The sequence below is a fragment of the Pelobates fuscus genome, chromosome 4 (assembly GCF_036172605.1).
Source record: "Pelobates fuscus isolate aPelFus1 chromosome 4, aPelFus1.pri, whole genome shotgun sequence".
NCBI lineage: Eukaryota > Metazoa > Chordata > Amphibia > Anura > Pelobatidae > Pelobates > Pelobates fuscus.
Window position 1 is genome coordinate 11,072,952 of NC_086320.1, and position 11,331 is coordinate 11,084,282.

At 46.4% G+C, this 11,331-nt stretch overlaps 1 protein-coding gene across 1 annotated transcript; it reads left to right on the forward strand.

Annotated features, from left to right (window-relative positions):
• Nucleotides 1-5,068: 5,068 nt before the first annotated feature.
• Nucleotides 5,069-7,530, forward strand: LOC134607685 (fucolectin-1-like). The gene is made up of 4 exons (XM_063450228.1): nucleotides 5,069-5,101; nucleotides 5,880-5,972; nucleotides 6,278-6,554; nucleotides 7,328-7,530. Exons 1-4 carry the CDS (start codon nucleotides 5,074-5,076, stop codon nucleotides 7,500-7,502), a joined length of 573 nt encoding a protein of 190 aa, XP_063306298.1. The 5' UTR covers nucleotides 5,069-5,073; the 3' UTR covers nucleotides 7,503-7,530.
• The last annotated feature ends 3,801 nt before the right edge of the window (nucleotides 7,531-11,331 follow it).

Below are 11,331 nucleotides of genomic sequence, written 5' to 3' on the forward strand. Positions count from 1 at the left end.
CATGGGTGGGCACGGACTCCACCGGTGTTTTCGGAAGGGTAAAGGGGAGTATGGCAGTGGTACAGCCCTGCTGTTGACATTTGCCTTCCCACGGGTTGTTCCATTTCTTGCTCGTACTTTAAAAAGTTCAGCTCATTTTTGGAATGGGTAGTGAAGCAGGAATACGGGAGTCGGGCGGTGGTACACTACCTGGACAACTTCCTGTGTGGGGTCCCAGTGGATTCCCCAACTTGCCGCTACTTACTGAGGACAATCGAGTGGGTGGCTAGCACGTTTGGAGTGCTGCTAGCAGCGGAAAAAACAGATGGCCCAACCACAAAGTTTCCTTTGGCTGGAAATTGACTTCCAGCAGGGGGAGTGCCGTGTTCCCATGGCAAAACTCATGGAGCTTTGGAAGGTGGTGGCGACGGTCCGGCGGTTGCGGAAGGTCACATTGAAGGAGCTGCAATCTCTTATCGGAAAGCTCAATTTCGCTTATTGTGTCGTTCTGATGGGGCGGATATTCAGTCAGAGCCTTTCCAGGGCTACGGCGGGGGTGTGACTGCTGCACCACTTTGTGCGGGTGTCCTCGTCCATGAGGGCTGACCTAGGAGTATGGGACATGTTCATGGAGCATTTCAATGGCACGGTGTTCTTTCGGCGGAAGGCGGTGTCGGCTGCTGAGCTGGAGCTGTATATGGTCGCCTTGTCACTTTGGGGTGCACTCTTGAGCGATAGGAAGGTGGTGTTCTATACGGATAATATGGCGGTGGTGCACGCGGTTAAGTACATGTCGGCTGCGTTGGTGGTGTGCCTGTTGCAGAAGTTTGTTTTGCTGTGCATGTCCCTCAATGTGGTGTTCTGCACGCAACACCTATCTGGGTATTTGAATGTGGTGGCTGATCCTCTGTCTCGTTCGCCATAGTCCCGATTTTGGAACGAGGGACCTGGTGCGCGGGAAGATGGGGAAGACTGCCTGGCAGAGATGTGGTAGCTCAGGACGTCCTGCTTGAGGGACTGCTCAGGGCATCGTTGGCCCCGGGAACCTGGACGGCATATTGAAAGGTTTGGGATGCATGGGAATGGTCGCCGGAGGGCTTGGACGGAGACGTGGCAGGTGGTGCTGGGCTGGATGCGTTGCTTTGGTACACATTTCGATTGCTTACCAGGGGCTCCTCCCCGGCAGTGGTTAATAGGCACATGGCTGTGCTGACATTTTGGTTTAAACTGCGGGGGTGGGTAGACTTTACTAAGCATTTTGTGATAAGACAAGCGCTCAAGAGCTTGTTAGTAAAACGTGGTTTGTCACAATTTACTTATATCTCTCATCCATCTCCTGTATTCTGTACAGCGCTGCTGAATATGTTGGCACTATAAATAATAAACTAACATAATGAATGTTGGTTCTAGGCTGTAGAAGCATGTAGCAGAGCTACCTGTACCCCAGCTGGGTACCTCCGCCAAGGACCACTTCCTAGCTGTAACCAGGAAAAACCTCAGCGCTTCTGCCCAAGTCGCTGTGGCTTGACTGGGGTTTCTTCTGAAGCCTCTCCGTCCTGGAACAGGACAGGGACTGGCTCTATTCCTTCCCAGGGAGTGGACAACACAAAGTTCTGGGAGCCATAGTCCTTACAAGGACTTTCCCCACCGAATCCTCCACGAGCTGGAACAAGGGGCTGAGCAGTGATTAAAGCCCTTTCCCCTTTTTTTGAACTCTTTGCAAAGTATCAATATCATTCTGGAGATACGGTCTTCAGTATGGCATACAATACCTCCGAACAGGGTCTCTGACCTGGATCATAGTCAGTGGGTAGGAGGCCAGCTATCACACTCCTCCAGGAGTTTGTGGCAAACGTTCGTGGGAAGGAGCGTTTGTAATATATCTTTCCTCTCCCGGGGAGACTAACCAGACATCCAATTGACCTTGGTGTGCGGCCTTGGTGATATTTCCCAAAAGGTTCAGTTATCCAAATGGCCTCCTGCCACAAGCTCCAGTTTGTAGGGATGGGAAGGGGGACTGCTATAATCCACTCCTGATGCACCAAGTTGTCTCTGGGGAGGGAGGACGCAATTCTCCTCTCTCTGTAATACACAGGGCCGCTGTCTGCCCTCCCTGGACTACACTCTGCTGCTGGGGAGTCAGACTGACTGTCTCCACTCCCAATAACGCACACTGTGGCTGGGGATTGAGGCCGGTTGTCTCCCCTCCCTGGAACACACTCTGCCGCAGGGGAGTGAGACCCGTTGTCTCCCCTCCCTGGAACAAATTCTGCTGGTGAGGATGGAGAACGATACTCTCCTCTCCCTGGAATGCACACTATTGCTGGGTAGTGAGACCCATCCCTGGAATGCATACTCCCACTGGGGAGGGAGAATGATATGCTCCTCTCTCTGGAAGGCACACTGCCGCTGGGGAGTGAGACCAGCTGTCTCCACGCCCAATAACTCCGACTGCTGTTGAGTAGCGGACAGACTGTCTACACTCCCAGGAACTCCTGCAGCCACTGGGGATTTAGCGGGGTTGACAGGGTACCAATACCCCAGGGGTGAAGATCTGGGCCGGCTGCCCAGCATCCCTGTGAATTGGGTGTGGGGAAAACTGTTCTCTCCACATCTACTTGGACTTTACATCCTCAGATGTAAAGTCTTTTAAATCCCCAGTCTCTGCGACTTGCTGCTGTACAGAGTCAAATAATTCCTTGCACTCCAGTTCAAGCTCCCACTCCATGATGGCCAGGTTGGTCAAATTATGCTCCAGGTCCATTGCTTTTGAGAGATCCAGTAGGTGTTCACTACTTTCCTGAATGTCATTGAGCTGAAACTTCTCAGGACTTCCAAATTCAACTTTATACTCAAAGGCCTCCCACAATAGGCCAGTGCCATCAGAGCCCTTACCCTCTGGAGGGTCGTCATCTGCTAGACACGGGTACTGCAGGACTGCATACCACCTTAAAGCCCGGTACGAATCATCCAGCCACAATTCTTTCTGGACCAGCTCCTCTAATTTGAACACACATTCCGCCAGTGTCTGCTCTCCAAAGAATTGCATCCACAAATCAACTTGATCCCAAAATCGTTGATTGGGGTTCTCTCCAGAGACAGCAAACCTCCTCAAGGACATTGTTCCAGTGTTCCCGCCTGATTGTGTCACCCTCTGTCAAGAAAAAGCCATCATACTGGGATAAAGCTGCACGGGTGCTTGCTCTATCCATCGTCACGTATTCCAGAAGGCATGCAGGGGTTAAGCGGTTCCACAATCGCTAGGTAGCCACCCCACTGATGCCACCAATTGTGATGGACCGCCTGGTGTAACAGCTCCAAGCGATCACTCTTTCCTGCAGAGTGTATACTGTCTCACTGAAACACTACCCGAGACTTAGTGATGGGTGAACTAGAACAGCCTTTATTCAGTGAACCACGGGTTTATATAGGAGTAATCACAACAGGGGGTCATAACACAAAACAATACAAGTCACTCATTGGAGTCTTGGTGTCTAGGACAGAATTAGGTCAAGAGTGCATAACTGAAGTATCTGTCTGATACCAAGACCAATTGCACAATAGCTATTGTATTCTAAACTTATTTCTTCCCTTCTGTTTACCTTTTATACACACAGACTCGCTAATCTCCCATAGTACAAGAAAACTCCTAAAACACATATAATAATATACAACAGATAAATGGGGTCTCTGGAACAATGGGATAACGCCCTTCTGGGAAAACAACAAGGAAACGGGGGGGAAGGAGAATAACTAACATTACACACCCTGTACCTATAATGGGCACAGGGTGACTAAAACATAGGAGTAATCTGGGAACCTCCGTAAAGTGTCCGTCTTCAGCCCCCCGTGATGGTGACTACCGTCACAAAGCACTCATGGGCAGGGCTGACAAGGAGCTGGAATGGAAAATTTCCTATTTCAGCTATTTTACCTTAATATCTGTGAGTATTGATAAAAAATGAAAGATTAAATGAAATGTAACAACTCCCATATTTAACCTGTAACTGAGCGCGTCCATCGTCGTTAGAAGTTCTGTTCTTTATATCTGACAGTCAGCATAGAGAACATACATTGAAGAAGAGAAATGAAACAATGAGGTTTAGGAATTAATCCTGTTTGCAGCAGTTTTGTGTGAATTCACCATTTTCTTATTGTATAACATTTTTTCTCTATCTTTATATATCAGTGACGTTTCTTTCCTTCTTTTCCATAATGCACCAAAATAATCTATCTTTCTGACACTTTTTACGGAATTATCAGAAGTAAATATCAAAAAATGCTCCCAAAATACCCACATTCAGATTATTGAAGCCAACAACTTTTCATACATAACCTACGTGTTTCTATTTGCATTGTGTGCCCTGGTGGGGCCTTGTCTGAACTGGATTATGATGTAATTTCCTTAATTTTTTTTATATAAGGGTTACAAAAACCTCTCCCTTGAACAATTAGTGTTCAAGTTAACAGATATACCCCCCCCCCCCCCCCCCAAAAAAAGCGGATCTTGTCCTGTATGAAATAACAGCTTGTAAAAGCGGCAGATCTGCTGTGTGATTAGTTTGCAATTCCCAATGATTCATTGTTTAGTAAATAAGCCCTGCATTCCTACTCATTAATACCGAATTACTACCAATAACCTGCCCACGGGATGGGAGAGATTTTAAAGTTACCCTTTTTAATTACCAGTAGATGGTTCTTAATTGACAGCCTGCAGTCAATGCAGGGATATCCGTAAAATATGGTTTATCTCACCCCCTCCCCTACCTGGATTGTGCTTCCCACCCAGTAATATCCCACCCAGTCTATAGGGGGCGTCTGATCTCCTGTATTGATTAATAAGCCAGTAATAATTGAACTTTAAAATGCATTTCATAATAGCTGGATTGGAAATGTTCTCCAATTCTGCTCATTTCCAATTTAACTAATTCATACTAGTTTGTCACTCAGATTTCAATTCACAATTTAGTGAATAAGCCACACCACCAGCATTGTTGGGGGGTCTCAGCGTAGTCCACAGCCAGAGTTTGTTGGCAGCTTTGGCTAATAAAAGGAGACTGATCCGCTTCCTTTACTCAGATTCCTTTGATGACAATGGAGAATAGTTTCAGTCAGTTTGGCTGTGAGTATTGTGTGTAATTCATTGTATGTCTAGCTAGTTGATGTTATGTGTGGCCTAAGCCAGGGCTGGGTTTAACTTGTGTTCAGATTAGACTGCTGTATATGTATCAGTGTATGTAAGTGTGTATTCCTGTTTGTATTGTGTGAATCTGTGAGTATAGTGAACACATGCAGGAGGGTTAATGATGTTAGAAGTGGTTATGGTAATAGGGAGGCTTAAAGAACACAAATCCTAAATCTTACATATTTACTCCAAGGAAAACGTGTATTCCCCCAGTGGGGCTATATATAAAAAGCTACAGTCTTTAGTTCCTATTGACCTCTACATTCTCTATAAAATTAAAGCGGGCATGCACTGCGCGTGCTTTAGGGGTCTACAGTGTCTGTATATTCCAACATTTGGTGGCTGAGACCCTATCACATACCTCCCAAGTGCTCCTATTTAGGAGGGACAGTCCCTCTTTCCTATGAGCTCCATATTGTTCGTGTGTAAGATACATTGTTCTTGTTATAAATTACATTTTAGTTGTATAAATGGTTATTAGTATTTCACAGGACTGGCCACACCCCCTAACATTAAAGCTACCCTCCCTCCATATGGGAGGTCTGCACTATGCTGGGGGAAGGTGCACTCCAGCTGTTATGGAGAACATCTCCACTGGGTCTCTGCATTGTGGAGAATGTAGTGTGGACGTTTGCCAGCCCCTGTACTAGGTTATCACGGCAGGCAGTATGGATGCTTGGAGAATAACTGTCTTTCTTTCTGTTCCTGATTACAGCTGCTACTGCCCCCTGGAGGATGCCCTGGATCCTGCTTCTCTCTGTATTCTGCTCCTATGAATTTGCACTTGCATGTGTTCCACTGCTAAATGGTAAACTGATCTGTTCTCGTATCGCTGGGTTGATGTAAGGATCTCTGGGTGAATGGGACTATAATATCTTTCGCTCACATTCCTCATTTACAGGCCTTGTATTTGCAATGAATGGACTTCCTTTATTGCCCACTAATGCGTGGGGCAGGTTTGCTGCGGAGGGCCTTATCCTATGGCTAGCTGGTCATACATTCACCATAATTATAGACTTGGTTATGCAATGTTCTAACTACACAATCTGTGGATGTTTCACTTCCTGTCGCTTTTAGAATAAAATCCCCTTATTTCATATTTATGGTTTTCAGAGCGGAATGTGGCACTAAATCATCCAGTCTGCCAGAGCTCGGTATTTTCAGGTGGGAGACCCCGACTTGCTGTGGACGGGAATATGGACGCAAATTACGAATCTAGATCCTGCACGCACACAGATCTGGACTATTCGCCCTGGTGGAGGCTCAACCTGACAGAAAGCTATAAAATCAGCGCTGTTATTGTGCTTAACCGGAAAGACTGCTGCAGAGAGCGGCTATATGGAGCAGAGATCTATGTAGGAGACTCTGACGACTACAAAAAAAACATTTTGTGAGTAGTTTGGGCAGAATTTACCACATCTGGGAATTGTGGAGAAGTCATGTGGGTTCAGTAAATTCTAGGCTGAAATAGAATAACTGGTAACGTTGTCCTATCACTGGTGGAAGGTACTTATATCGATAAGCTGAACAATCTACTAAATGGTGAGATTGTATCTACTCCACTTCTTCCTCATTCTGTCCGGGTTATTCACTAAACTGAATTGAAATGTAAATTCAAACTTTAATCCAAAACTGGGAATTCTCTAAATCTGCTCGTTATGCTTCATGCTCGGCTACTTCAGTCCTAAATTTGGAAGTTACTTTGCGTTTACTTTACATTGCTCGCTATTTTCACTTTTTAGTAAATGTTCCAATCCTGCTTCCTGTCGTCGTAAGGTTCTCTTGGTCCTGGGGTGGAATACAAAACTGGGGGTCAATGTGTATAATCTCTTAGATCCTCCACTGATCTGACACCATAGGGTGCGATTCTGTGAGATTTCTTTCTCAAAACCCTCTGAATTTGTAGTCTTGTAATCCTTGCATGTCGGGGTTATTAACTGAAATCCAAATGGGAAAACTAAAGTTTATCTTGGCATATTCTGCAACTCTGCTTTACTTAAAAACTGGATCTTTCTACCATTTGGATTTAATAACTCTGCATTTTTGCCTGTGTTGGCATTTTAATCTAATCTTAGAGGACAAAGATTTGACTACAAGCTTTGTTTATACAATATGTTCCACCAGAAGCCATTTCTGTTTGAAATTCTTCTTTGTCTCCCACAGATGCGGCAAAATACCTGCTAGTGACATTCCCTCAGTGAAAATTTGCTGTGACGGAAGAGAGGGACAGTATGTCACCATTATACTCACTAACCGCAGGCAGCATCTGACTCTGTGCGAGGTTGAGGTTTATGGGGTTCCTGCTAATCGTGGATCTGTGTGCGATAACATTGTCTAATGAATCAATAAAGTCATAAAATCCACAACTTTTTGTCATTTCTTAAGTCAGGGTGTCTGATATCTTCCTGTGAAATACTGTGTATCCTTGATGCTGGTTATTTACTAAACTGGGGTCTAGAGAATAGTGATGGAAACTGTGTGTTTTAGGCAATAATACCCAACGTTCTCTCCTGACAGCGACTGGGTCTGTAATCTGAATGAAGCTGTAGGACACTGCCTGGTCCTTCATAAATACTACTATACTTTATTTACGTTTATTTTCCGCAGTAGATGCCGAGGTTTTCTGAATTGCCTTCTTTAGATGGACATCCTTTTCCTTGCAATAATCAAAGATAATGGAGGGGAAGCCATTCTCCATCCTTAGTTCTTGTGTCTTGAGCCTTTTCTACTGCTTGTGGGGTGTTGACCTATTCCTCATAGCTGCATGCCAGATGAGATTTGTAGAAAAAGTTGATCTTGTGTTCTAGGTTTTTTTTTTTTTTTTTTTTTTTTTAATAGACCGTGACCTGTTTAACATGGGTCACAATTTCAGTGGTTTGTGTGAAATGGTTTTAATGCTTTAAATTTCTTATAAATCTTTTGCTATCTATGGTGGAGTTCTGAATAGTTCACAACAAGCTGTGGAAGCATACTTGAGGCCTCCATTAAGGGTCTGCTGGTCTGTATAACCGAATGCCAACCAGGGCAGCAGTCATATCATGTACCGGCATACGCACACTGTCTCTGGTCCCCATGTCAGGGACAGTCCTACCAGCTCCCAAAAGAGCTATAGTCACTTTTTTCAGACCCCCCTCTAACCTGACACGCGCCAGCAGAGAATCTCTAGAGCTGTGAGTTGGTCTCACAGCCACAGAGTCCCACTGGCTGCGTGGAAGTCCGGGCCGAACAATGGGAGAAGGAGCACCCATTCAAACTGGGTTAGCGCCGTTCTCCTGGTTGGTCAGCATTGGTAAGCGCTGACTGGTTGCTGCGGGGCACAGGTGACCAATCACAGGAGCGCCTGTTCACACAGGGTTTTCGAACCCTTTCTCCTGATTGGGTGGCGAAACTCCTCTCCTCCCCAAACGCTGATTGGCGTGATTTGGATAGCGCCTTTTAAGCAGATTGACTGCTGCTTGGTTTAGGCGTGAAGTTTGAATTCACCAGACTAAACCAAGCAACTCCATGGCACTAATTTCAGGGATGTACAGAGCCTCGAGCCCCAGACTTGAGAGTGCTGATATCTCTGACTATCCACCCTATAACCCTGCTATTTGGGTCATGGGGTTACCTAGCGCTGTATGTTCCAACCTCTTCCCGGGGTGCTGAGCCTCAATATTTACTCCCCTCACCCCCCCTGTCCCTGTGTATTGTTGGTATCTCCCAGACCGGTAGATGGCTCTGTAACCCAACCCCAGCCTTCCTGGGATTGTGTTGTACTGAATGGAGATCCTTTGCGGGGGTCTGTGCATGAAAGCTGTGTGTTCCAAATAGTGTCAGTGTTTTTAACCTCCAGAACTGTGTGTCGTCTGGTTACTGGAGGGAAGGAAGACCTAACCCCCTGTGTCTGCTGTTCCAGCTTTCAGGGGATGCAACAGGGAAAGTCCTTGTAAGGATTAAGAGCTTCTAGGACTGAGTGGCTTTATTTTTTTTCCCTAGGTCTAAATTGACAGTAAGGACCTGCCTAACTACCCAATCTGTCAGCTATTAAACCCTTAACACTGTTACTGTGTTCTATGACATCCTGTATTCAAGAGGCTTAAAAGCCATTGAGGCAGAGAACGCTGTAATGCTTCTGACCGAATGAGCCAACGGGAACTTATGTTGTCTGGTGATCCACTTCAGGGGGACTGCCTGTCCGGCACTCCTGGGCCATGTGATCGCAGTGACAAAGAAATCAGATGGCCAGAATAGCAGGCTCCAGAACTGCCTGGATTGTCAGGCGGTCCACCAATGGTGAAAAATTAATTTTAGAAAATAATTACCATGTGCCCAATAAATGTGGTAATTTCATTACTGGGACTTATCTCTGTAATGTATTTTGATATAAAAAATACACCTAATTAGACTATATACATTTTCAAATGTATAATTTCATTCTAACTGTACCTTGATAAATTCACTTTTTTAATTTCCACCATTTTATTGAATAACCTCAAACGTCTTATTGTGTGTCTTTGTGCATCTGTGTGTATAGATATGAATATATCTACATGCACTACACACAAACAGACCCCTGCATCGACACGCCAACATTACACACTTATACATTCCTGTATTTAAAGAAAAAAAACAGCATTTCACACAAACAATGTGCAGTAGTCCATGCATAAAAGCCGTGTGTGGTCAAATAAAGTTCAGTTGACTCCTAGAACTATGTGTTATGTGAATATTACAGAGCTTCTTTCAGCTTGAGGAAGAAACCGCTAATCGTGGTATCGGAGCTCCGCTACATAGGTCACGTAGAATATATAATTTGATTTTGTACTTTTCTTTATTAAAGGGTTATGCCAACCACCATGACAACTTCTGCTTTTAGAAATTGTGGTAGGGGGGGCGTGGTCTGCGGTCGGAGCGAGCTGGACGTACCTGCGTGAAGCTCCGCCGGGATCGCCGGACCAACAGCGAATTTCAGCAATCAGACTGTGAGTTTACCGGCAGCTGCCTGCGGGGGAACCCGAGATGGACAAGCGGGCCCCTAAGAAGCAGACGAAAAAACACGCTGAGCAGGGAGTGACGGTGTCGGATCTCTTTGCAGCCTCCCGCGCCATGAGGAATTCCACCCAAGATGGCGGACGGGAGAGCACAGGAGGGCCTCGATCTCCGTCCAGTCCTGGCTCCAGAGTGACACCCGGACCCCAAGAGCCAGATACTAAGCAGATACTGGCTACCTTGGCAGAGGTAAGGTCTTTCCTGGCAACAGAAATAGCCAGGAATACCGCTGAGGTCAAGGCGGAAATTCATGCCCTGGGGACCAGAACTGCAGTCTTAGAACAGCGTGTAGAGTCCATGGTGGGAGCCCACAATGCGGCCGCGGCCCAAATTAACCTCTTAACGTCCAGGTTGGCGGCGGCTGAATCTGCGTTAGATGACCTGGGTAACCGCTCGCGCAGGAATAACATTAGGCTGCGGGGTCTGCCAGAACAGGAGGGGGAAGGCTCCCTGATTGAGGTCGTCTCCTCCATATTTAAACCGCTCCTCCCAGATATACCTGAAAATCACTGGCACATAGAGAGAGCGCACCGCGCATTGAGAGCCCGCCGGGTGAACGATAACAAGCCCAGAGATGTCATCATCAAGTTTCAATTTTTTCAAACGAAAGAAGCCTTGATGAGACGCGGGAGAGAGGGCCACATTAAGTATAAAGGAGCGGAATTGGCCTTATATCAAGACCTGACGCCGGACACCCTGAGGCAGCGGCGGGAATGGCGGCCTATAACGGAATTGCTCCAGCGGCATTCCATTAAATATGCATGGGGATATCCGTTTCGGCTGATGGCGTTTAAGGACGGCCGCTCTAAGATTTTACACCCGGGGGGCGACCCGGTGTCATTTCTGCACGAGCTAGGGGTGCAAGAAACAGGAGGAATCACGATCCCAGATGCAGCGATGGCGACGGTGCATCCCCTCCCCCGAGATTGGTACACGGCGGGCGAGTGAGGTCTGAAGGGTGTTCTATTTCATTTTGGGGCCAACTCCTCGTGGGGATGGCTGGTGGGGGGTGTTCTGCATCCTGATTTTGGGAGGAGGTGTTTTTTCTATTTGCGGGCAAGTTCTTCAGTTTTTTTATCTTTTTTGGGAGTTTGGGGGCTCTTATACCCGCTAAAATTGGGCCCTCTACACTCGGC

Bases quoted from the DNA above. Each gene is read 5' to 3' on its own strand.
- LOC134607685 (XM_063450228.1), top strand. From the start codon at position 5,074: ATGGAGAATAGTTTCAGTCAGTTTGGCT. The intron at 5,102-5,879 runs GTGAGTATTGTG...TCCTGATTACAG, and splicing joins TAGTTTCAGTCAGTTTGGCT to CTGCTACTGCCCCCTGGAGG. The intron at 6,555-7,327 runs GTGAGTAGTTTG...TGTCTCCCACAG, and splicing joins GACTACAAAAAAAACATTTT to ATGCGGCAAAATACCTGCTA.